Source organism: Rhinolophus sinicus, chromosome 17 (assembly GCF_057876585.1).
Source record: "Rhinolophus sinicus isolate RSI-liver-muscle chromosome 17, RSI-T2T, whole genome shotgun sequence".
NCBI lineage: Eukaryota > Metazoa > Chordata > Mammalia > Chiroptera > Rhinolophidae > Rhinolophus > Rhinolophus sinicus.
In genome coordinates, this window is record NC_142517.1 from 188,140,912 (window position 1) to 188,167,616 (window position 26,705).

At 39.8% G+C, this 26,705-nt stretch overlaps 1 protein-coding gene across 1 annotated transcript; it reads left to right on the forward strand.

The window, feature by feature from the left end:
• Positions 1-6,197: 6,197 nt before the first annotated feature.
• Positions 6,198-25,544, forward strand: CPO (carboxypeptidase O). The gene is made up of 9 exons (XM_019727086.3): positions 6,198-6,289; positions 10,316-10,409; positions 16,235-16,336; positions 17,312-17,416; positions 18,309-18,419; positions 19,479-19,569; positions 20,687-20,889; positions 24,214-24,298; positions 25,142-25,544. Exons 1-9 carry the CDS (start codon positions 6,222-6,224, stop codon positions 25,402-25,404), a joined length of 1,122 nt encoding a protein of 373 aa, XP_019582645.3. The 5' UTR covers positions 6,198-6,221; the 3' UTR covers positions 25,405-25,544.
• Positions 25,545-26,705: the final 1,161 nt, after the last annotated feature.

Below are 26,705 nucleotides of genomic sequence, written 5' to 3' on the forward strand. Positions count from 1 at the left end.
AACTATAATTTAGTTAGAGATCCTTGCTACTAGTGTCAGTGATAATTACACCACATATTATTTGATGATTTTTATAATCTTCAGAGGGTTTTCACATACATTGTTTCATTTAATATGCTCCAAAACTCTGAGTGGGAGGCCAGGCAGGTATAATTGTTTATGAAGGAAGACAGGTGAGGCTTGCCCCAAATCACAGGGCTGTTAAATGGGGGAATCAGAATTAGAGTCCAAGGCTTCGGATTTCTAACCCAGTGCTCTGCACTTGGGCCATCTATTGCTGCACTGAGGTTCTGACAATGAATGTAATAATCTGTAATGATCTTGCTAAATATAGTATACAGAAATGAGAAGGTGTAGGGTAGTGCACCTGGGGCAAAATCCAGAGAAGGAATCCTGTTCTAATTGTATTGCCTTCCCTTTATCTATTTTTTCCAGTTTTATCAAGACATAATTGACACATAACACTGTGTAAGTATAAGGTGAACAACCTGTTGAGTTGATACATTTCTATATTGCAAGATGATTACCACCATAGCTAGCTAACACCCCCATCACACCACGTAGTTAGCATTTCTTTTTTGTGGCGAGAACATTTAAGATCTACTCTTAGCAAAGTATAAAATTCGGTGTTATTAACGATCTATAATCACCCTGCTCTAATGAGATCCCCAGAACTATTTTTGCCTTCTAACTAGAAGTTTGTATCTTTTGACCATTTTCTTTATCCATTCATCTGTTGATGGATGGTTAGGTTGTTTCCCTATTTTTTTGCCTTCCTTTTAAATACCTTTGAGAGATCGATAGAAGTAAAGCCCCCAAATTATAATCCTCTTTATCAAGTTTCCAGAGGCATGAATCAGAAGTGTTCTCTTTGAAAACTAGTTGGTGGCTGATGCTGAATGAGATATTATCTAACTGGGAAAGAGATGGAAACTATCCAAAGGGCTAATTCCCAAGCTAATTGCCCTGCTACACCTTGGTTCTATGCCTATCTCCCCACTGCCACTCCTAAGGCAGGTTATTGAGGATTCTGGAAGAAATCCAAGCTCCTCTCTGGTACCTCTTCAGTCTCCTTACCCTCTCATCTGCACTCCTGGCACTTGAGAACATGTATTTATTCCCTGTTCCTTTTCCTTCCCCTGGTGATTTAAATAGAAGACACGTTAGCACAAAAAAGAAAGAGCAACGTGTATCATCTCTACCAAAAGTCTGTTGACCCTGCCACACAGTACTATGAACACATTAGACAGAGCAAGCAAGCAGTGAGATAGAAAACACTTTTTTTAAAAAAGCCAACTAGTATGGTGTGCTATTTTGCGAGTGTGTGATTTCCTACGTTTTGCTGGCCGTGTTTTGGAAGCCCGATAAAGCTTTGCCATGTAGGATTGTCCCTGTTCTTCCAAAGTTCAGTTTTGTTTTTGTATTTGTCCACAAAGTCCAGAAAGGTTCTTATAACTCAAGGCTAATCATATTCATTTATTTTCATTTGTCTTGGAGTCTGGTTGGTGTTTTGGCTGGATCATCTGAGAAGCAGATGCCAAGATGGAGTTGGAAATGGGAGAGATTTATAGGGGTTAGTCCCTGTGGAAGAAAACAGGGAGAGGAAGCAGGGGAAGGCAAGGAGAACCACCCTTCAGAGACTCATACAGGCCTGACACCTGTTAAAGAGATGGAGAAGAAGGAAAGACTGGATAGGAAGAGCCTCTTGCGGGTCCAAGAAGATTGCTCATAGAAGAATCCTGCACAGGTACAGTGGTGAGCCCTTGTGCTTAACCAATTCTGCACTCAGTCATTGGAGGATGTCCAGGCAACACTTAGTCTCAGCTTGAATACTGAGTCAGATTCTGAAGGCACCCATAGCCCGAGAGTGGCATCAGTTTCTTTCTTGAAAGTAGATCTCAGTGGGGGCCCTCCCAGAGCTGCCACAGCTGAGCAAAGGGAGCAGATAGTCACGGAAAGATAAGTGCCTAGCTGTATATGTGAGAGGCTTGATCTAGCCAGTGGGTTTATACCATCTGACAAGAACATGAGATTTATGCATGCATCCATGCATCCCCTCATTTAATGCCTTAGATGGCAGCAACAATCTCTGGCGCTTCAGTCAGAACAAGAAGCCATCCTTGGTGCTGTCTCAGAAATTAAATACAGATTCTGCTTCTTCTGCTACTAAGGCCATAATTTCTGAGTGACAACCAGCCTATTACCTCTCCCCAATCTGCTTACATCCCTATTGTGACCATAAATCAACCTATCATACGTCTGAGACCAAGTCCTAACCACACCCGAATTTCTGCCATTCTGACACACCTCTTTCTTGAGTCCTACTGGTATTTTGCTCCCCAGGAAGGACTATAATTCATGTTCTAGCTCTTTGACTGAGTGTTCCAAGTATAAAAGGCACATGGCAAGTGAGGAGCTTCACTGCAATGTCCTGAGGTTCAAGGTTAATGAGAACAACTAAGGAGCAGCAGACTTGGTGAGCTGGCTTGGCTGTGTGCCTTCCAATTATTAAGTCACTGAAACTGTTTACCTCCCAAATGACACTGGCCTTTGGTAATAATATTTCATAGCAACCTCTCTCCAACTAATATGGCAACCAGCCATGAAAAATCGTGGGCATCATTTTGAGAGCACATTATTTTGGAAGATAAAGATGGTGGAATTGTCTAGGACTTGGCAGGTAATTAAAAGAGGTTGATTTTTCAAACAAATATTCCTGCCGGTTAGAATTTAATCTTTCTCTAAATCAGCAGTCTCTAAGGCCCTTTTATTTTTTTTCATGCCACTACTGACTCTATCAAAGAACATGGTTCTCACCAATATAGAAACCAATTCCCCCCAACCCCAACTCCTTTTTTTCTTTTTCTTTTTTCAGGACAATGTTTATATTTTGGCAAGCCTCTCATGTCGCTTAAAGAAACACATGTGTTTGCAAGGCATTCTCTCAAGTAGTTTAGAGAACATAAAACTTTCAGTAATATTTTTGGGAGTGAATTTTATTATTATGGCTTTAAAACACAATCCAAATAAAAACAAGAATTCTATTAGTAGTTGCATATTGTAATAATAGAGTTGAGAATAAATTTTACTGCGATAGAAACTATAAAACAGCAATAATAATAAACACTATTATTGTGAATAAATCGTGTTGAGATGACTAACTAGAAAGCTATAAAACATAATGATAAGAAATAATCTAATCACCAGGAGAGATGTGATAATAATTCACCCTTGTTAGTGAAGAGCTCATGGTTCCAGTTCATTGGCCCCGAGTTCTCTAGGTTACTGCTTGCATTCCATAAGATTGCAGAAAGATAATCTTTGGACTGTAGGCTGGCAGGAGACCACATATTACAGTGAAATTGGACATGGGGATTGAGGAAAATCCAGTTGTCAGGGACTGCTAGGAAAACCCTTTGTAGTAATGCCAAATATCATCCCAACATATTTAAAAAATTATTTGCAGGTTTCTACTAACAATTTGTATGTATTATTTGACACTGCATTTTCACGTACTTGATAATTTTATGTTCATTTTCTTCAGAATAACTGAATGGAATTACATATCTGTTGGAGATGGAGGTCGGGGTAAGTGTATTCTAATCTTGCTTTTTATTTAAACTACCCATACATCCCTCTGCCTTCAGTCCATTTGGTCCCATTTCAATTAGCAGGAGAATGAAAAGCAAACACCTCAATTCCTGTGTTTCACTCTCCCTCTGTGGAGCTTACAGCTCCATTAAAACCCTTGCTTCAGAGTTACGACTGCCGAGGTGGCTGCCCTGTCCCTGAACTTGGGTGCGGGGAAGAGTGTCGTGGGGGTTGCATTTTGCCCCTTGTTCTGAACATCATCAAAGTTAAAATTCCAGATGTCTAAGTGGATGATATCCCAAGGCGGCAATGGAAGAGCGTAACAATGCAGCTTCCTTTAAGGTGTCATTAACTTAGGCAAGCTATGCTGATGGAGGTTTCTATACTCATTGACTCCACTCTCTCATGTCCCTTTCTTTCTTTAACTAACTCCAGTCAGGTTTTTTTTTCTTACCACATGCCACAGTCCAACTTAAATTGTTCTCCTAAGGTCTCCAGGAACCTCTATACTGCTGGATAAGATTGCTAGTTGTCAGTCATCTGACTTGACTCAACAACATTTGGCCCAGTTGGTAAGTCTCACTCTCACTTCCCTCACTTGGCTTCTGGGACACAACAGTATCTCAGCTTTATACCTACCTCACTGACTGTTCTTTCTCAATTCGCAAGGCTGGATTCCTCTCTTCTACCAGACCTCTAAATTGTTAGATCAACTCCAGGATCAGTCTTTTTTTCTTTCCTTCCAGACACATACTCACACCCTAGCTGAGCTCCTTCATGTGGTTTCAACACCATCTCTTCCATGCTGAAGAGTCACAGATTTATGTGTCTCGCTCCCCCGTCCCTCTGAGTTCCAGCCTGTCATAGCTGCTGCCCACTTGACAATCCTCTGGATGCCTAACATGCATCTCAAACTTGTCAGAGCCAAATAGAATTCTCCACTTTTCATCCTTCCACACCTATTCAACCCTCAATTTTCCCCCTCTCATAAAAAGTCACCACTATTCACTTCATTTCTTGGCCCCCAAGTCTAGGAGCTGTTCTTGAGTTTCCTAATTCCTCCACACTTCATATTCATTCCATAAGCAAATGTGTTGGGTCTGCTTCTAAAATGAATTCTCAGTGTGACCATGTCTCACCATTTCTCCATGACTGACTAGCCTGAGTCGCCATCGTCTCTCCCCTGGAATGCTATGGTATCCTTCCAGCTGGTCTTTTGTTTCCATTCTTATCCCCCTCTTGTCTTCACTCTATGCAGTAGCCAGAATAATCCTTTAAAATATAAAACCAAAACCTTTTCAGTGATTTCTTAGAGTAAAATCCAAAGTCCATGCTATGGCCCATGGTTTCTACAAGAGCTGGCTCTTGCTTATTTCCCTGATCTCATCTCTATCACTCTGTTGCTCCCACTTCACTCAAACACTGGTTTTCTTTCATTTCCTCAATTGCACCAAACTCACTTCCTCCCTAAGACCCCTGCAAACGCTGCCCCCTTTACCTAGGACACTTTTTCTACAGCCCTTTGCATGAACTACATCATTTAGAACTTAACTCAAAAATTGTCTGAAATTAGTCAAGAGAGTCCGCTCTATCTCAATCTACTCTTGGCCGACAATCACCCCCTATCTCCTTAATTTGATTTCCTTTACTTAAAATTGTATTATTTTTTGGTAGAGCTATTTTTTGTTCTCTCAACTCTACCATGAGTTCCATAACAACAAGGACTCTGTCTGCCTCATTCATCTTTGTATTTGCTCATCTTTATACTAGTGCCTGGTATATAGTGAGTACTCATTGTGTTTTTGTAGGATGAATGAATAGATGAATGAATAAATATTGGGCAAAGAATTTAGACTGGACCCCCACGTGCCAAAGACTCTGTGTAAGTCTTTGACTTCTCTGCACTAAACTTTGCCTTGTTCAATTAGACTTTCAGCCGTAATCTTAACCCGGGCCTTTACTTTTACTGATCACTGTTTGAACTGTCACTGTTTGAGATTCAGGCATATCCTGGGTTTGTCTGAAAACATGGTAGGGTGTCTGATAGTGAGAAGAATGTGTGGGAAAATCCACTTGAGAAAGTATTTTAAATAATTTCACTGCTCATATTTGGAGAGAACTGGTTTTGTTTAAGAAGCTGGTGATGTGGACTGAGGTGGACATCAGAACAAGAGAAGGCACTTGACTCCAATTGAAGCCTTAGATTTGAGAGTAGAATGGAGATCCTGAATAATTAGTATGCCTGCTGTGACCAGAGCAGAAGACACAGCACCTGTTACGCCCAGGGACTTTGTGGTGTGAGCAATGGGAGTCCAGGGGGTGGGGATTCCTAGAAATAGGGAAGAAACTTCTCTCTGGACCTGGCGGAGTCAAGGGCTTGTGTAAACTCAGTTTTAGAGGAGAAATGAAAAACCAAATGGTAGTGCTTTCCACTACTTAAAAAAAAAATCTGTTTGAGGACATGGTGGAGTTAATGAAGCCGCTATTCACATATGTTTCTGCTGAGCTATCAATTAACTACCTTATCTTATCTTGATGGTGGGAGCCAACCCCTAGATGCATTCTCAGAGACACTTGATCTATTGGCCTGCAGGAGAAGCCCAGGACTTTCTAGCTCTGTCTACAGAAGAATGAAGCCTCTGCTTGGTACCCTTTACCTCTTGGGGATGCTGGTCCCTTGGGGATTGGGAGATGATAGGTGAGTAGGAAGTGGGAAGAGGGGCTCACTATTATTATTTAAACTGTCTAAACAGAAAGTTTTTTTCAAGATCAGTGCAGCTGGATTCTCCCTATGCATACATACCACCATAAGAAGAATAATGATCACTGAACTTTTATCATTAAACATTAATAATCTTTGAATAAATGAATAAATATCTAATAAACATTTCTTAGCACAATGTATAATAAATATCAACAGATATGTCATGTTTGTGATTAAAAAAGGAAATTATAATGAAAATTCTATGTCCCTTATTTATATGGTTTCTCATCGGTAAATCACATTCTAATTATCAAGAAAAAATGTTTAAAACTACAAAATAGTTTCAACAAAAGATAATTATTGCTAATATTTCTGGATAGCTAGCTAGCTAACTAATTATACAGTACTGTTGTCAAAATTTTTCAGTTAAATTGGTAAAAACTTTTCTATGATATTTACAATTCATTTAAAACACATTGCAACTGCTAATAATATTCCATCATTGTTACCTTATGGGGCATTTATTTGATTTCTACTTTGTTATTTTTACAAATAATGCCATGATGAGCATCCAGCTACATCATTTTTTTTTGGCAAATCTTTGATTATTTTCTTAATGTAAGTGATAAAAAGTGTTATTACTGGGTCAGGAGCTGAGAAAATTTTAAGAATCTTGTTACACATTTCCAATTTGCCCTCTAGAAAAGTTGCATCAGTTTATACTTCCAACAACAGTATATAAAAGTACTTTTTAAGTATTTGCCAATTTGATAAGTGAACAATACCCATAGATGACTTCTTTTGCATTTTGTTGATTTCTAATAAGGTTATTTTGTCTTGTTTATTACTAATTTTATTGATTTATAAATTGCCCGTTCATGTCATTTGTCCATTTTTGTGTTTTTTCTTATCATAATGAATCATAACTTCCATAAATATATACTATGTATTGAACTCTGTGTGTGTGTGTGTGTGTGTGTGTGTGTGTAGTGCAGTTTCTATATAAAGTATAGTTTCCCTTGTTAATATGTAACTCAGTATTTTGCTCATTTGTTGTATCTCATCAAGTCTGTATAGTTATAAAGTGTTTCTTCTTTTTCTTCATGGTTAAAAAGTCTTACAACAAACGTTCTCACAGAACAGAGAAATACACTCTGATTTTTGCCCCAGACTATCTCTGTGATCTCAACGTGTCCCTTAGCTTCATAGGCAGCCTGATTTCATATATATAGAGAGTCCAGGATCTATGTGATATCAAAAACCTGTTTGGACATTGGCTTTTCATTTTTTCCATTAGTTTACTTGGCTTCATATAGATACTGTATTTACCTCCCTCTGAGAGTATTCATCTATAAATTAAAGACAAAGATGCTTACATTTTTTTATAGAACTTTGACTAGGAAAAAAATCAACTTGCTTAAAAATATCAAGAATCTTAAAACTTACACACCCTTTAAGCTAGTATCCCTGCTTCTGGAAATCTAGACTAGGGAAATAAACTAAAGTATGGATAATGGAATATTATTCATCCATTAGAGTAATAATTATGAAAAATATAATAGCATGGGAAAGTACAAGTTTTATGCTAAAGGAAAGATGCAAAATACAAAATGTGATAAAATGTGTAGAAAAATATAAGAAAAACTATGTACCAAAATGGTAATTATCTTTGTTGAAATTTTTTCTGTCCCTGAACTATTCTCCATTTTGCAAACATTCTACAATGAAAATTCATGAAAACTTTTATTTAAGAAAAAAAAAATTGCCAAGCCTAGGTTAAATTATGGAAATGATTCAGTTCAGGCAGTGAGACTCAGATGGAACAGCTTCCGTAGGACAGCTCTTGATGACTACATGACTACACTGGAAAGAAACATTTCTAATCTGCTAGTCCTGATTCTAATTTGCTGTTTTCATTTTCATTATTTACTGATATAAAATAATGTCCACTTTCATAGAGCTCTGACCAACTCAAAACACAGATTAGCTGCCATATTGATGCTCTTTATTCACTATGATTGATGTAATGATAGTCTAGAAAATTCACGCTTCACAAAGATGACAAGCTCTATCATCTTTCTCTCATATGTATTACATATGCCCCAAAAAAGTATAAATCTGTTGAATCATTTGGAATTTAGCAATATGAATTAGATGCCTTGAGAATGTTCATTCTGTTTGACCTACTAATTCATCTTCCTGGAATGTAACTCAAAGAAATAAACAGAAATGAGCACAAAAATTTATGCAAAAAGCCACTAATTCCAGAATTATTTACAATAGCAAAAATCCAAAAGGGGAAACAGCTTTAATATGCAGTACAGATGACAATATTTAAATAAATGATACTATGTAATATATACTTACTATCAAATATAGTCAGTTTTTAAGTATAATGTGTATGAAGAGTTTTTATTGGTTTGAGGAAATGTCTCTAGTAGAATATAGAATACACAGGAGTGAATACAAAATTATAGATAGATATAATCTGTACTGTGTTTAGGAAAAAAAATATTCACAGATAAAAGCTTGACAGGAAATATGCCAAATAGCAACAGGTTAACTTAGAGAGGTGAGAAGATTGAAGATTCATTTTTCTCGTTTCCATTTTTCTCCTTTCCATTTTTCTCCTCCTTTTTCTCTCTAAACTTTCACAGTATTTCACTACCAGTATAAGCATATGCTAATTTCGTAAGCAGGAAAAAAAAGTTCAAAAATACTTTACTGTCATGAAATCCTTATGAAACCATTTCTTTGCTAAGTGTGTGAAATACAAAATTTGCCTCAATCATAATTCATTGTTAGTTTTTTTGCTTTTTTATACATTCCAGTCAAAATTTCATCAATGTTTGATCTTCAGTATTTATTAATAATGTACCCCAAAGGATTATTTTCTCTGTTAGACATTTTATGAATTCTTATTTAAAAAGAATACACAAAGTACAATAATCTTTTCATTTGATTGGTGAGATAAGACTGGTGGTAATTTGGGGGATTAGCTAGCTTTTTCCTTCCCTCCCCACATGTATTATACATTGTACCAGAAATTGTCTAGAAATAGGGGAATGTCTTTTCTAAGTATATGGTTTAAACATTGCCTGAACTAAGTGTTTGGATTTCTAAGGTTTAAGTATTATGTTTAATTTCATGTAAAAGAGATAAGCACTTTTAATGTCATGGATTTTCACTGAAATCCCAGACAGGTCATGTTTTTTTGCGTATCACAGGGACCCAGTAGTTCAATGCCAGGCTTAGGGGGCAACATACACATTTTGCACACCTCAGCTGGGGGAAAGCCAAACTTTGGTGCTTGCGGGTGCCCAGTTACCTTTAATCTATCCCTTTCTATATATGAAATTGCCAGGGAACACTAGTCCAACTGAAACAGGAATTCATCAAGTGCTAGCCCTGCTTTTTCCTATACTCACTTTCCTATCACTGAGAACATAACTGTGATAAAGCCAGACCCAAACATTTGATGAACGACACGAAGGAAGAAACCGGGTTGCTCTGAACAGCCGCCATCCCTGGTTCCAACACTATCGTGAAACCATTTCCAATGATCTCATTTCCTGGCAGGACATGACAGGCAGGACAACCAGTTCAAAGAATGAGGAAGAAGGGAGGACTAAAAAGATATCCTTCTTATTTGTTGCATTCCCTCTCCTCTCCTCATTCCGAAAAAGCACTAAAATTATTTTCCAAAGAACTTATACTGCAAATACTTATTTTGCTCGCTTTGTTATCCAAAGCAGAGACAGAAAAAAGTTTTCAATGGGCTAACAAACATTTTATGTCTAATTTCTAGGGTCTGATAAAAACAGGATTTAGCCTATGTAACAAAATCTTCAGGGGAAAAAAAATAACCTGGAATAATAGTATTTACCTTAAGGAGGTAAATGGCTTAAGTCCTCCATATGCTGTGAACATTTGTTTCTACTACCTTTTTCACCAGCCTTCCAATCTTCATGAGATGTCGGTTTCTTCAGTGCTTTCTGTCTGACTTTCTGCCCTTTGCAGATCGCGAGTACAACACAGACAAGAGGCTGTGGACAAGACTCCATGGAAGAACCTGGAGACCTATTCTTACAACAGATACCACCCCATGGAGGAGGTGAGCAAGTATCCATGGCGGGGGGTGGTGAAGGTTACAACCACCTTTAGGATGGGCAGGAATGGTTCACTGTTACTATCCGTGGACTAGAGAGGCTCAAAATGTGAGGTGGAGATTTGCCTGGGCACTGAGGTCAAGGGATTCCCAAATATCACCCACCAACCAACACCACTGAAGCAACAAATCCTGTTGACAGGAAATAAAAAGGCAAATAAACAACAAAACGAAACAGAAGGGAAAGAACACCCCAACCAGTTTTGCCAGTGTGAACATGAACCAGAATTAACCTTTACTCTCGCTCAGCAAGTTCTTGGCCAGTTTAAGCAGGACGGAGCCAATGTGTATATTGGTGTGGGATATGGGGTGGAAAAGCCTTATGGCTGAATCATATTTAGCTGAAAACGTGGTAGTTCTTGTTGGATGCAAGAGACAATCAACAGTTTTTAAGAGAAAAGAAGTTTTTCAAAGAAATATGTATATTGTTACTAAGTTTGGTAATTTCCAAAACTAGTTACAGTAAGAAAAATTAGCTATATACACAAATATGTGGGGGGTGTATGTATGACATTATGCAAAACTTTTTTTTGAAGTATACGTTTTTAAAAATAGAATTGCTGGGTTAAAAGATACGCCCATCTAAATTTTTTCTTCTTTTTTTCATTAGTTTCGGGTGCACAAAGCAATGTAATATTTAGACGTTTATCATTTATATCCCTCACACAGTGCTAACCCCCCTCCCCCATCCACAATCCCTCTGACATCGCACACAGCCATTCCATTTCCACTGTCTGTATTCCTAATGCTGTACTCCACTTCTTGTAACTATACACATTTTATGTGTGTGTGTGTGTGTGTGTGTGTGTGTGTATAAACTTGTAGTTGACATTCATTATTGTTCAGCTTCAGCTTCAGGTGTACAGTGCAGTGATCAGGCATCTACATCTTCCCTGAGATGGTCTCCCTAATGAGACAAGTGTCCATCGGATACCCTACAAAATCTTTACAATATTATTGATTACATTCCCCAAATTAACTTTCGTAACCCCGTGGCCATCTTGTGGTTACTGACTGTTTTCTAATCCTCTCACCTTCCCCCTTATCCCCACCCCCCTCCCATCTAGCAACCCTCAGTTTTTCCTCTGTGTCTCTGAGACTGTTTCTGATTAGTTCATTCATTTATTCTTTTCTTTAGATTCCACATATAAGTGAGATCATATGGTATTTGTCTTTCTCTGTCTGACTTATTTTACTTAACATATGTTCTCTAGGTCCATCCATGTTGTTGCAAATGGTAAGATTTCTTTCTTCTTTATGGCTGCGTAATACTCCATTGTATAAATGTACCACAGTTTCTTAATCCAGTCATCTACCGATGGGCATTTCGGTTGTTTCCGTGTCTTGGCTATTGTGTATAGTGCTGCAATAAACATAGGGTTGCATTAATTTTTTTGAATTAGAGTTTTGGATTTCTCGGATAGATATCTAGGAGTGGAATTGCTGGATCATAAGGTAGTTCGATTTTCAGATTTTTGAGATACCTCCATACTGTTTTCCATAGTGGCTGCACCAATCTGCAATCCCACCAATAGTGCACAAGGGTTCCCTTTTCTCCACATCTGCGCCAACACTTGTTGTTTGTTGATTTATTGATGATAGCCGTTTTGACTGGGGTGAGGCGGTATCTCATTGTGGTTTTTATTTGCATTTTTCTGATGGTTAGTGTGGTTGAGCATTTTATATGTCTGTTTGCCATCTGTATGTCCTTTTTAGAAAAATGTTTCTTCATGTCCTCTGCCTATTTTTTAATTGGGTTGTTTGATTTTTTGCAGTTGAGTTGAGTGAGTTTTTTATAAATTTGTGATATTAACCCCTTATCGGATACATCATTGGCAAATATCTTTTCCCATTCAGTAGGATCCCTTTTTGTTTTATTGATGGTTTCCTTTGCTGTGAAAAAACTTTTTTAGTTTGGTGTAATCCCACATGTTTATTTTTTCTCTTACTTCCCTTGCCTGAGGGGATATATCGGTAAAAATCTTACTCCAGGTAATGTCTGTAAAGTTTCTTTCTATATTTTCTTCTAGGAATTTTATGGTTTCAGATCTTACACTTAAGTCTTTAAGCCATTTTGAATTTATTTTTGTAAATGGTGCAAGGAGGTGGTCCAGCTTCACTTTTTTGCATGTGTCTGTCCAGGTTTCCTAGCACCATTTATTGAATAGACTGTCTTTACCCCACCGTAAATTCTTGCTTCCATTGTTGTAGATTAAATGGCCATATAGGCATGGATTTATTTCTGGACTCTCTATTCTGTTCCATTGATCTATGTGTCTGTTTTTATGCCAGTACCATGCTGTTTTGATTACTGTAGCCTTCTAGTATAATTTGATGTCAGGTATTGTTATACCTCGCACTTTGTTCTTATTTCTCAAGATTGCTGAGGCTATCTGGGGTCTTTTATGGTCCCATATAAATTTTAGGATTATATGTTCTATTTCTGTGAAAAATGTCGTTGGTAGTTTGATAGGAATTGCGTTGAATATGTATATTGCTTCTGGGAAGCTCTTCATCTCTCCTTCAATTTTAAATGATAGCCTTGTTGGATAAAGCAATCTAGGTTGTAGGCCTTTGTTTTCCATCACTTTGAGTATCTCCTGCCACTCCCTTCTGGCCAGCAATGTTTCTGTAGAAAAGTCATTTGATAGTCTTATAGGAGTTCTTTTGTATGTAACCCTCTGTCCTTCTCTTGCCGCCTTTAGGATTCTCTCTTTGTCTTTAACCTTTGCCAGTTTAATTATAATGTGTCTTGGTGTGGACCTGTTTGGGTTTATCCTGGTTGGAACTCTCTGCACTTCCTGGGCTTGTATGTCAGTTTCCTTCACCAAGTTAGGGAAGTTTTCGGACATTATAACTTCTAATATGTTCTCAATCCCTTGCTTCCTCTCTTCACCTTCTGGTGTTCCTATGATGTGCATGTTGTTGCGCTTGATGTTATCCCAGAGGTCTCTTAAACCATCTTCATTGTTTTATATGTTTTTTCTTTTTGTTGTTCTGTTTGGGTGATCTCTGCTAACTTGTCTTCTAAGTCGCTGATTCAATCCTCTGCTTCATCTAACCTGCTGGTAATTCCTTCAAGTGAGTTCTTTATTTCAGTAATTGTGTTCTTTAGTTCTAACTGGTTGTTCATTATGATTTCTCTATCCTTTTTTATGTCGTCTCTAAGCTCCTTAAACATTCTTATCATCAGTATTCTGAACTGTGTCTCTGATACGTTGGTTACCTCTATTTCATTTGGTTCCAATTCTGGAGGTTTCTTCTGTTCTTTTATTTGGGACATGTTTCATTCTGGCTGACTCTCTGTGTTTGCTCCGATGTATTAGGTAGATCCCCTCGGGTTCTTAGTTCTTGCTAGGTTATCTTAGGTAGTATGTGTCCTTTATATTTGACTTGCACCACTTCCTTCTTTTCCTCTATGTGTGCTCTAAAGGTGCTCTTGTGTTGTGTACATTTTCCTGTTAAAGTTGTCTTTAATTGCTTTCAGCTTGTGAGTAGGTGGGATTGACTGCTAGGCTGAGTAGTTTTGAGACGGCTCTGTCCACAGCAGGGTGTTCTGCTGCGTGAGGGTTGACCACTTAAATGTGGTTTGGTCTCTATGGGCTCTTGTGCCTGTGGAGAATTCCCTCTGGGTGTGTCACTTGTAGGTCAAACTCGGTAGTACTCTGGTTTGATCTGGACTTGGCCTCTGGGTATGTTGAATCTTATGCCTCTTAAGCTGGGCCCCGGTGTAGAGCAATTTCAGAACAAAGCAAATCACCAAGCACAACAACAACAACAAAGAAAAAATCAAATACATTCACATGTAAAAACAACCCATAACCTACACTCAACACAGGCAAAGATATCAAAGATAGAAAAACAAAACAAAATAAAAAAAGCAGTGCCAGTCTTGGCTTAAGCCCACCAAGTAATCTCCAGGTTGTCCTCTGCTGTACCAAAGAGTCCTCTGTGTGTTGTGCATGCAGAGCCGGTCCCTGATGCCCAGAGTGACCTTGGGACTGCAGATTTAGATGGGTGGGGCTGAGGGGTCTGGATGGTAGTTTCTACAAAGTCAGTGCAATTTCTGCTCTTGCATGCACATATGCGCATTGAGAGTAACACCACCAGCCCTGTGCCCAGTTCTCCTGAGTCTTAGGGCACTTCTTCCGTGTGTGTGTATGTAGGCAGGCCAGAAAGGGTGGGGGCTGGGGATGGAGGGGTCTTCTCTCTCCCAGCCCAGCGGTGTCACACTCTTTCCGCAGGCCAGAAAGGATGGGGGCTGGGGGTGGAGGAGTCTCTTCTCTCCTAGCCCAGCAAAAATCACACTCTTCCTGGACTCTTCTCTGGGTCAGAGCCACACACCAGTCTTCCCAGAGCCTGAGCACTAAGGCTCCTCTGTAATCTAACACTACTTCTCAGTTCAGGGGACAGTTTAAGTCCCTGGAAGGGCAGGGGTTGGATTGGGAGAGTGCGGGGAGGGGCCCAGATATGGAGTTTGTGTCCTTTGTCTGACCTGGGGCCCAGCTGGAGGTCTCAGCTGAGGTTACTGCCTCAAATGCTGGATATGCTGCCCCCTCGGCAGGAGAGATCAGCTGTGGGACGCAGGAAAAGAGCCCACCTCCTGGCTTTTGTATTCTCTGTTCCATCCTGGGATCCCCTGCGTCTCTGCAGCCACGGGTGCCGGCCGCATCTCCACAGCTGCGGATGCGGCTGTCTCCCCACTCTGCTTTCTTCCCTCTTCCCCTGCTTGCCCAATTTGCCCACCTTCAAGTAATCCTTGTGAGTCTCTTAGCTGTTTGCGTGATGAGCAGAGAGTCCTTTGATGGGTTATAGATGTCCCGTTTGTGATAAGATCTGGAGGAGAACTCAAAAAGTTCGCCCCGTTGCCGCCATTCCTATGACGTCACCTACTATATAAATGTACAAGTTGTCCTCCATATAGACTTTACCACTTATTCTGTCAATATTTAGAAATATGTTATTATTTTTCAGAATTTGTTTCAAATAATACAAGAAAAAATTTAAAGTACGGGAGATATCTTATTACACCCCTATGACTGTCTTATGTTTGTGAATTCCCTTATTCCACTCACTCGTGTAGAACCGTGGTTATTGACTTACAGGCAAAAATGTAAGACCTTTCCTTTCTATGCATGTTGTGAGACTTGTAATTAAATCAACATCTATTCAGCTCTCCCCAGTTTAATCAAAATGGTTATCTTGGGCTTGATTTAGAAACTTCTGTTGGCATATTCTGTGAAGGACATATCCAACTCATCTCTAATCTTGGAATCATGGAAGTTAGCAAAGTATATTGCTGAGATCCATAAAGACTGAAGAAGACCCTGCAAAATAAGCCTGACCTGAAATTTCTGGAATGATTGGGTGCCACATGAAATCTAAGTCTGGTGGCCATTTGAAGGATGTATTGTTGTATAACGTTTCTGAAGTATTATCAGTGGATTATCGAAATTGTTCATTCTCAGCAACTTGTTTGTAAAGTTCAACAGGGTGGCCTAAGACCTATGTCCGAGTCGATTTTTAGAGAAAATGGGAGAGGATGGGTAATAATTCATTGGTTTAGTCCTTTGGTTGTTTAGCACACAGCTATTGCAATGCAGAAGAAAGAGTACAGAGTTCAGTATCTGAAGGAAAGAAGCAGTTATCTTAATTAGAGGCAAGCAAACAATCTTGGTACAGAGTTCAGTATCTGAAGGAAAGAAGCAGTTAATTAGAGGCAAGCAAACAATCTTGTTATTGATACCTGCGATCCTCCCTGGCTGTTTCAGATCTATCAGTGGATGAACCAGATAAGTGAGAAGCACGCAGAAGTGGTGACACAACATTTCCTGGGGATGACCTATGAGACTCGGCCCATGTATTATTTGAAGGTGAGTGAGAAGGCTGAAAATTGTTACTGGGGCAGAGGGGTCTCTCCCACCCAATCCAAGGATATTTGTTTACTATTCAGGGGCTCTAGTCAGAAATGTAGACACGGTGAAAAGAAGCAGTCCAGAAAGACTTTGCCTTTTCCACCCCAAACTGGGCTTTTAAAATTCAAAACTTAGAAAGGCTTCATGTTAATTATCTGGGTGGAATCGAGTTCTGGAGCAAAGAGAATTTGGGATAGTTCGGTGGGACCATTGGGGTAGGACTTAAAAACAGTAAGACCTAGAAGTAAAAGAGCTTATTCCTTTGTTTTCTCCATGCTGGGCCTACCTCACCCCGGCTGAGGAACTTGGAATCGTGGATGACAGGGCTGGACAGGAACTTAAACGTTTTGGCTGAGTGGCTGGCTCTGTGAAGCCCTGGGTGCCTCCAGGCTTTCATGGAGTTGGGAGAGGAGGGGCTGCATAGGGAAAACACCCTACTCATGCATACACCAGAGCTAGTTCACTTTTCACGTGTATTTTGAGTTTTAAAAAAATATGTATTGTTCTTTTTAAAAACCTTATTTTCCATAAAAAGGATCAAAAACCATAGACAACCTTCAGCTTTTGGTTCCTTCATTTTATGGTTGAGGGAACCAAGACCCAGGGATGCAAAGTAACTTGTACAAGGTCACACAGTCAGATAATAATCTAGCCACGGCGATAACCTGATCTCTAGCCTCCCTACAAGGCTTTGGGTGGGGGACATGGGGAGTGAGCATGTGGTCCTAAGAATAACAGCCCAGGTAACCAACAGGGGTAACCGAGGAAGGGTCAGGAAGGGTCATATTGGTAGGTATCTCTGCCAGAGTCCTCGTCTCAGACTTGTAATCACAGAGTGGAGTAAGCAAGGGAAATAAAAAGCCTGCTAACTTTGCACAGTGGCTTACAATAATAAGTGATTGTTTGGTAATGGAGCACAGATGTTCCCTTCAGATCAGCCTGCCATCCAATAACCCCAAGAAGATCATTTGGATGGACTGCGGAATTCACGCCAGGGAATGGATTGCCCCTGCTTTTTGCCAATGGTTTGTGAAAGAAGTAAGTGTCTTTAGCTCTCTGAGAATGGTTAACCACCCCACAAAATACCTGTCGCATCTTGGCTTTATAGAAAGCTTCATTCACATGTTGACAATGCAAGTCTACCGAGCTATTCCTTCTCCCAGAGGGAAATGAAATTAATAAATAGCTTCGCTGAAAAGTGAGGTATTCTGATCTTTTTCTAGTGCATACAAAATCATGTTTATTGGAAGGTCAATATATCTAAGAAAGAAGAAGGAAATATATCTTGGAAGTTAGAGATGAGTGAATGCTGGTGCTGCCTCTTTCAAATAGTCTTGGGCAAATTTTCCAACACTAAAACCCCTAGTTTCCACCTGCAATAGGAGGATGAAATGACTACTTCAGGGGTCTGTTGTATGGATTAAGAGATTAACATATGGACAATCAGTAGCACAGTGAATTTTTATGTATTCCCATACCCCTTCCTTGAGGGAATAAAAAGCTTTCAAAAGTAATATAAGATACTTTTTGTGTCAGTCTCTTCAGAAATCCAAACATGAAGAATTTAACCCATAAAGAGAAATTCTTAATTGGTTCCTAGACCGACAGCATAAAAATAACTGGGATCTTGTTAGAAATGACAATTCTGAGGCTCCACCTCAGACCAACTCAGACCTAGCGGTGGGGGAGTAGGTGTGGGAGCGGAGTCAAGCAGTCTGTATTTTAACAAGTCCTGCTGCTTATTTGGATGCACACTGAAATTTGAGAACCTCCACCATCACCAATAGGCAAAAGTGAGGTGAGCTGGAGGGTGGAGGGAAGTTGGTTGGATATGTGGTCATCTCTTATGATTCAGTTGAAATCATTAAAAAATGAAGAGAGAAAAGACCGCTTTCCAGCATCATTCCAAATGTTTCTCTTAAACTTCCAGATTCTACAAAACTATAAAGACAACTCAAAGATAAGGAGGTTCCTTACGAAACTGGATTTCTACGTGCTGCCAGTTTTTAACATAGACGGTTATATCTACACTTGGACAACGGTGAGTAGATGGCGTTTGGTCCTGGGATGAGTTCATAAGCTAGATCTTGACTCAGGTTCGTTTTTCTGACCTCGGTTATTGCAGCCATAGCAATGTTTTGTGGACGTGTAAAGAAAGAAACCCTATTTGGGGTAAAAGTCAACCGAACATTTTTAAGGCAACAATCTAAGTCAAGTTTAGTATCAAAGAGACCTTTTCAGAGTTGAAGTCCTCCACAGGTTTGCTTTGCTTGTTTGGACATATTCCCAGTTTTCTAGCCATATTTAACTTTTCTCCAACTCTGTCTTCTTAAAGTTTGTGGATGGCCTGCCACCTGGTTCTCCTCAGACCAGTTCTAGAAGCATGAGGGGCACAGATGATGTATAAATACTAACCCAGCCTTCGTCTTTCATTGTGATCATTTACACAGGGGGCAAACATCTCATAAAGCTTTTTATATAGCAGACAACTTCCGCTTTAAAATGTTTCCACAGCATATTACTCCACAAATAAGAGACTCTGTTTCTAGAGAGCATTCATTCCTCCTCCCCCCCAAGCACTCCCCCAAAGGCTTTCATGGGACCCCTTTCTCTGCAACAGCCTTTCGCCCGGTATGTGAATGAAGTCCATCCCCGTGAACTTGTCTGGTGAAACTTGTCTTTATTCCCCTCTCCACGCACAGTCTTCTGTTTCCAGAGCTGTGCAGAGACTGTCTCTGATACATCTGGAACAGCCTTGTTCCGTCTGCCAAGCTATTTCCCTTTCATCCTGTATCACTTGGACTCACAAAATGACTCTCTGAAGCTTTCCCTGATTAAGCAGATCACGTCCCCCAGGCACTGCTAATCTGCTTGTGAGTAAAAGGCCTCGGATTTGATGGTTTACAATGTTCGTGTTCTTGGGGGTTGCTAGCCTATCGGCAAGAATAAAAATTATAAGCACAAGCTTCATCATATTACAGGCAAGTTCTTTCAGAGATTCCGAGGAATGACTATTCATATTGGAGGACCACCCGTCACGACTGACACTATGATTTATGAGACCTTCTGATGGCAACATCCTTATGTCCCTCTGTCACAGGATCGGCTTTGGAGGAAGTCCCGTTCATCTCATGATAACGGCAAATGTTTTGGGACAGATCTCAATCGAAATTTCAATGCATCCTGGTGTAGTAAGTACACGGTTAGCTGATGAATTGGTGAACAAAAAATGGAGTTGAGAAGCCAGGAAAGAGGTGAATTACTAAAGAGAGAACTTTTGAAAATAAACGTCTAATTTTGTACAGCTTTCTGAGCTTCCCTCTAAAGAGATGTATTATCTATAGAGTAAAAAGAGGTAACACTTAAGTGCAGCACTCTTCTTCAAGTGAGGTTGGCTAACCAAAGGCAAAGGAGACGTAGACCAGTGTGAATATGTTTGAAATCCATCACTCTCTTTTGAAATATACGAATTGTCATCAAGAGAAAAAAATGCAGAGAATCAGCCTTGCAGATTACTGTACAGCAGGAGGGCAGAAGTAAACAAGGTAAACATTTCCTTCTCCTGAAAGCATTTTCATGTTTCTGAATCTCAACATGCCCCGTGAATTGGAAGTAAATAAAGAGTTAGAAATGGTGAGGAGCTGTCTGGTTAAAGACCAGATGGCAAGAGTTAAAATTCAGACGTAGTGGCTGTGTGATATTGAAAAAATTGCTTCATCTCCCTGTTTCACTTTTCTCTTATTTAAATGTATCCCACAGTAATACCATCTTCCCAGCAGGTTGCTGTGGGATTAAAGGAGATGCCACACAGGAGAGGCTGAGCCCATGTGCACAGCATGTAAAAGGTGCTCAATTAATGATGGGCTTTACCATTTTTGTTGAGGACAGGCTACTTACTTACTTGCAAAATAGCTCTAACGAGACTCAAACCAGTAAGACAGCAAGAGAGAAACTTAGGCCAATGAGACTATGTCAGAGTCTGACCTCGGAACCTGAGAACTGGTTTCAGGGCCCACCACAAGCTTAAATAAAAGATTCCTGAAAATGCGATTCTATTTCACATCTTCCTTCCCGGGCCGTGTAAGCATGGAGTTCGTTTCTAAACCCGAATGTCAGCCCTTCTGCCTTTCTGAGTTGCTCCTTCAATGACTATCCTAGTAGACGAACTTAACCAGACTTACTTAACTAAGCAACGTCAACAAGCCCTGATTCCATCCACAAATGCCCTGAGCAAAAATGAGTCCTTGCCCTCTGTCAGTTCTAAACTGAGATCATGATGCCTTTTTTGTGTTTTCCTGTGCATTCCAGGTATTGGTGCATCTAAAAACTGCCAAGATTTAACATTCTGTGGGACAGGACCAGTGTCTGAGCCTGAGACTAAAGCTGTTGCCAGCTTTATAGAGAGCAAGAAAGAAGACATTGTATGTTTCCTGACCATGCACTCTTATGGACAGCTCATCCTCCTGCCCTATGGCTATACCGAAAATAAAGCAAGTAACCACAAAGAACTGGTAAGACCAGAGCGCCAGAGCCTTTCGAGAAGCCTCTGTAGGACCCTTGCTTTCCTTTCCCTGATTTCCATTTCCAAGATTTTGGCTCCAGCCCCACTTTTGTTCTCTCTGCTCTTCCTTATTTTCTTTCTCCTGATTTTTACACCTTGCCAGATGCCTGCTGGGAAGGTTTCAGGTTAAATGCTGCTTTACCTACATTAATTAACTACCTGTTTCATAAAATGTCAAGTTGGGAGACATCTTAGGTCTTCGTCTATAATATAAATGAGATGACTATGTTAATAATCTGCAGGAATGTGCTTTCATTTCTGTAAATTCTCTTGAAGCTCCGTTCAGCAATTACAGCTTTTGAACTGTGCTTTAAAGAACTCGCCAGCTGTTAGTGGAATATGGCATATCTAAAATAACACGGCTAAATAATATCTACTCTCTTCTCTGCTAAACACAATGCTTTGTTTTCTTCTAAATTCTGCTTCTAGTATTTGCCTGGGAGTGTTTGTAAGGGGAAGTGCCAGTGAAATCCAAGCAGGGGCAGCGAACGTGAGCTCTGTCTCATCCAGGTCCTTCTCTGAAGCTGTGTTTACCTAAGCAGAATTGGTGGGCAGAATTGCTAAAAAGTACTTAGCGCTTCGCCCTTTTGTGAACCTGAGGACAATAGATGCGAGTCAAAGAGAGGATCAATTTCAGATTGTAATATTTGTATCTTTAAAAAATTTTTTTTTTCCAATTTTCAATTGTGGTAAGATACATATAACAAAAAATTTACCATCTTAACCATTTTAAGTGGATAGTTCAGTAGTGTTAAGTATAGTCACGTTATTGAGCCACCAATCTCTAAAACTTCTCGTCTTGCATAATTGAAACTCTGTACCCATTAAATAACAATTCCCCAACCCCCTTACCCCTGGAAATCACCATCCTACTTTCTTTTTCTATGGGTTTGACTACTCTAGATATCTCATATAAGTGGAATCATACAGTATCTGTCTTTTTGTGATTGACTTATTTCACTTAGCATAATGTCCTCAAGGTTCATCCATGTTGTGTCATGTGTCAGAATTTCCTTCCTTTTTAAGACTGAATAATATTACATTGTATGTATAGACCACATTTCCTTTACCTATTCAACTATCAGTGGGCATGTGAATTGTTTTCACCTTTAGGCTATTGCAAATAATGCTGTTGTGAACATAGGTGTACAAATATCTCTTGAGATCCCACTTCAATTCTTTTGGGTATATAATCAGGAGTAGTTGCATCATATGGTAAGTCTATTTTTAATTTTCAAGGAACCATCATATCGTTTTTCCATAGCAGATACACACACCATTTTCCATTCCAACCAACAGTACACAACGGTTCCAATTTCTCCACATTCTGACCACCGCTTGTTATGTTCTGCTAATCTTTTTTATTTTTAAAAAATAAACTCTTCATTGTCAACAAATGCTGGAATGGATGGAGACTAAGCTCACTCTGTGCTTAAGATCACAGAGGCCCGGGGACCCACTAGTTCTCTTACATGTCCTGTCCCTGTCCCACTGGAGCATGACCCATAAAACACGTCTGGGCACAAAATGGAAAACGACTGTAGAGTTTTGCTAAAGGGAGTCTTTCCCCCAGCAGTCAAAAATAACATGCAAAATAAATTTACAATTTACAAAGGGATTTTACAGCCATTATTTCATCTGACACTCATGACAATATAATAAGCTCACTTTGGGATGTGTAAATTGAGACCTTGAGTTAACTATATTTCTAGAACCTCTAAAGGTAGTGAATGGTGGAGCCCAGACTGGAACTCATATCTTCAGACTCCAGAGGTTACATTCATCTGACCACCTCACACTGTCTCTTTCTGCTCAGGAAGTGTTTACAATTTCTAGAAGGGGTTATCAGTTTAGATGTTCAGTCTACTGTGTCCTACTTCCCCCTCACTTCTTAGCCCTAGAAGTTCCATTTTTTAGTATAAAGAAATCTGCAGGAACAGAGATTTCAGTTGAGAAGCCCAGAACTCTCTTTATTTTCCAGTTTCTGGAACGTTTGTCATAGATGTCTACTTTCTACTTAAAGGGATCTGTGACAAACACAAAGGAACCACCAAAGACAGGCCATGGTAGATCTTTGATGTGACAGGCCTCCCACCAGCAGAAAAAAGAGGCCCATGACCCCAGTATTTGTCTATGGAATTTCATTCCCTTCTTGGTTCAGGAAAACAGATACTATGTGACCATTTTGCAAGGTTTGTGTTCAAAGTTTAGAGAGTCTTGTGCTGCTGATTGGCTGTGTAGTTAGAGCCCTCTAGCCATAGGCTAGAGGGGACAAGAAGGTAGGAGGGACCAGGGGCATTAATGTTGCCATTACAGGAAAGTAACTAACTCTAAGATGGGAATTACAGACAACCCTTTAGTACTATATTCAGAAATTGGCAAACTGAATTGAGAAAGATTGCTTCAATGCTATATCATTTATAGTCTAAGGTGCTGAAGAGTTAACATAAACATTCATCTCCAAGAATTTTCAATTAAAAGACAGTGTAAAAATTTTGCCAGTTTATCTTTACGTAATTGAAGCTAGCTAGCAGTGGCTTTAGGTTCTTAGAGGTAAGCTTTGATAGAGTGCACACAGAATCGAGCTAACTTTTCAAGGTTTCCATTTCTAGTATTATTTAAAACTACCAGAGACTAGTAATTAGTCTCTCTATATTTACAAAACCAAAGATGTGTAGAAATCATAATAAATATTATACTGTGTGATAGACAACTTGGCAATCACTATGTAGGGGAAACATAACTATATATAGCCTTGCTCTAAACTTCTCTGAAAATTAGAACAGCTATAAGAATTCTAATGTTTTACATGCTGACATTCTTTCCATTTGAACTCTTCCCATACCAACCCTGCATCCCTTCCCAAGCTTCTCCTCCCACATACATGCCAGGGCCTTCATCAACCTTATTAAAAGGTGACAATAGTCTATTTAGAGGTAATGAGACTGAAATAGGGTGATGGTCCTGGAACTGCAACTTGGTAACTATTTGAAAGGAGAGTCACAGACGACTGCAGGATTTCCCATGTATTTGGAGGAACATGATAAGCCAGAAATATGAAAAACCCTCACTTATTAGGGCGGAAGATGATGAAATTGGGTTTGAGAGGGTTGGTTTTGAAGTATCAGCAGGCTACCTATGTATAGATGTCCAATGGAAAGTGAAAAAGATGGTCTGGAACTCTGGAGATGGATTTGGACAAAATACCAAACCCTCTGGATGGTTGGTTTTATTTTTAACACCAGATATCTCTCTCTGCATTTCCCACCTCCAGATCCAAGTTGGACAGAAGGCAGCCACTGCATTGAAAGCAAAGCATGGAACCAATTATAAAGTTGGATCGAGTATAGATATTTTATGTAAGTATCTTTTTTTCACCTCCTCAATAGTATCTAAGTCACAAAAGAAGTCAGTGGACTTTGGGGAGTGGGGTGGGCAGAAGAGGGAGAGAGGAGTTCCTGGGATCAACAGGAAATTTTACAAATCAAAATGACCAAGGATAAAAGACAGTCTATACAAATCCAGAATTATGCTCTCTAGGGATAAGGTGTGAGCTCAAAGAAAAAAAATTAATACACTGGCTCAGACCAGAACTCTTTCTGGCTCCAGTTAAAAAGAGCTGGCAGGGAGAACGCACAGGAAGGATGTTTTCCAGTGGTCCTTGGTCAGTTGATTCAGTTCCCAGAGGACCCCTCAGACTAAGAAAGCAGAACAGGTGGGGCCCAAGAAAGGATCTTAAAAAAAAGAATTTAGTTAAAAAGAGAGTGTGCTGCTTTTCCCCATCCCCTACCCCCACCTCCTCCACCCACCAGAAGACCACCTAGATAATATTTGGATAATATTTTTCCAGTTGGTTGTTTTGTTTCTGTTCCTTTATGTGTCGGTTTACATTTGCCTTAGAATATTAGTTTGTCCAGTCTTTGATTCAGCTGAGAAACAACCACACCTCTGCTACGTGCCAGGCATAAGCCCAGGTGCTTTGGGGAGAGAGGGGGAGGGGAGACAGAGAGGCTAAACAAGATGTAATTCCTGCCTTACAGGGGCTTACTATCAAGGAGAAGGAGAAGACAGCTTCCATGAGAACCTGACATGAAGGACATTAATTATTTTACTGGATTGAACCTTTATTCCTGAAATGGCTGCTAGAAATCTATGCTTTCACTATATAATTTCTAACTCTGCCTTCATGGTTTCATTTGTAGATGCCACATCAGGCTCTTCAAGAGACTGGGCTCGGGACATTGGGATCCCCTTCTCATATACATTTGAGCTGAGGGACAATGGTACATATGGATTTGTTCTGCCAGAAGCTCAGATTCAGGCCACCTGTGAGGAGTCCATGGCAGCTGTACTCTCCATCCTGGATGATGTGTATGAGAAATACTGGTATTCCAACAGTGCTGGAAAGATGACATCTGCCACCGTAGTGCTGAGCCTGCTCGTGTCCTTCATGCATCTTCTCTAAGTGTGTCCTCCCCAAGCCTGCTCAGCCCCAATGGACGTGGAAGTGATTGCAGGGAAGGTGTTTGCCGTCCTAGAGGAATCAAAGAATTTAACTAAAAGTACTTTCTAGTTCAATAAAGGTAAATCGTGTTTGCGTTGTAATATTTGTTTTGCTGGGGATTAATTTTTATTACTTTAAAAAAGTATAATATTAGTTAGTGCTACAACAATGCTGCAAACCAAACCACTCTAAAATTCCATGGCTCATGAAGCTATAGGTCAGCTAGGATCAGTTTTGCTGATCTTGGCTAAGCTCATTTATGCATCTGAGGTCAATTTTAGGGCAGCTGCCCTGGGGTCTAGAGATTTTTTTTTTTCACCACCTAAATTCTTTGAAAATTTTGCTTGTGCCTTTGAGCCAGGTTTACACTTAAGTTTGTGTTTTTGAGTGACTAGCAGCATTCAGAAGATATGTAGCATAATCTTTCTCTCTCTATATATATAACTATTGCTGTTTTTATCTACTTATTTACTTAATTGTCCAAAAGAAGTGTTTTGAGAATCTACTATACAGATTTTGCTAAACTCTGGGATTACAGTGGTGAATAAAGTAGACAAAGTCCCTGTCCTCTTGGAATTTCTATTCCAGTGGCTGAACTGGAGGTGGTAGTCATAGATAGTTGGAATGGGTCCACTGTTGCATACCAGGCAAGCCTTAGCCCAGGGAAGCCATAATAATCAAGAGCACAAATCAGCTAAATATTGCAGCTTGTGACAGGTACTAGAAGAGAAATAAAGAGGAATTGGAGAGGTAAACAAGGGCCAGATTGGCTGCTTACGGGTATACAGGCATTTAATTGTGTTATGTTTTCTATGAAAACTTACGTGCTCTTAAGGTAACATCTATGACTGTCATTTCCTATGTATCTCCCTATGACACCTTGATGTGGTTCTAAGCACTTGTCAGGCTTTGGACGAATGTTGTCGCTATGACTGGCTGACAGGGTATCCTTGGGTGTTCAGTCACCCATTTCCAAATTTCCTTGTTGGTCCTGTCACCATACACTCCTTGGTTGTAACCCTTTTATTGCCTTTCTTTGTCCTCTTTATTTCTTCAGGTTTTGCCAGTGTGTGTCTGATAAGAGTCAGGATGGAAAGTGTCAGAGGCCATGGGGCCTCATGAATCAGAGAACAGCTATTTACATAAAAATGCCAACTCCACAATTGTGGCACTGTCAGGAAGAAATGGTTGGGTTTCATCAATGGTCAACCTAGGAGGGAAGAAAACTAGTGTGACCAACCAAAGCCATATTCAAGAAGAAA

What these genes read in the sequence shown, in the direction of transcription:
- CPO (XM_019727086.3), top strand. Translation starts at nt 6,222, where the DNA reads ATGAAGCCTCTGCTTGGTACCCTTTACCTCTTGGGGATGCTGGTCCCT. An exon ending in GATACCACCCCATGGAGGAG is followed by an intron (nt 10,410 to 16,234) that starts GTGAGCAAGTAT and finishes TGGCTGTTTCAG; the next exon opens with ATCTATCAGTGGATGAACCA. An exon ending in GCCAATGGTTTGTGAAAGAA is followed by an intron (nt 17,417 to 18,308) that starts GTAAGTGTCTTT and finishes TTAAACTTCCAG; the next exon opens with ATTCTACAAAACTATAAAGA.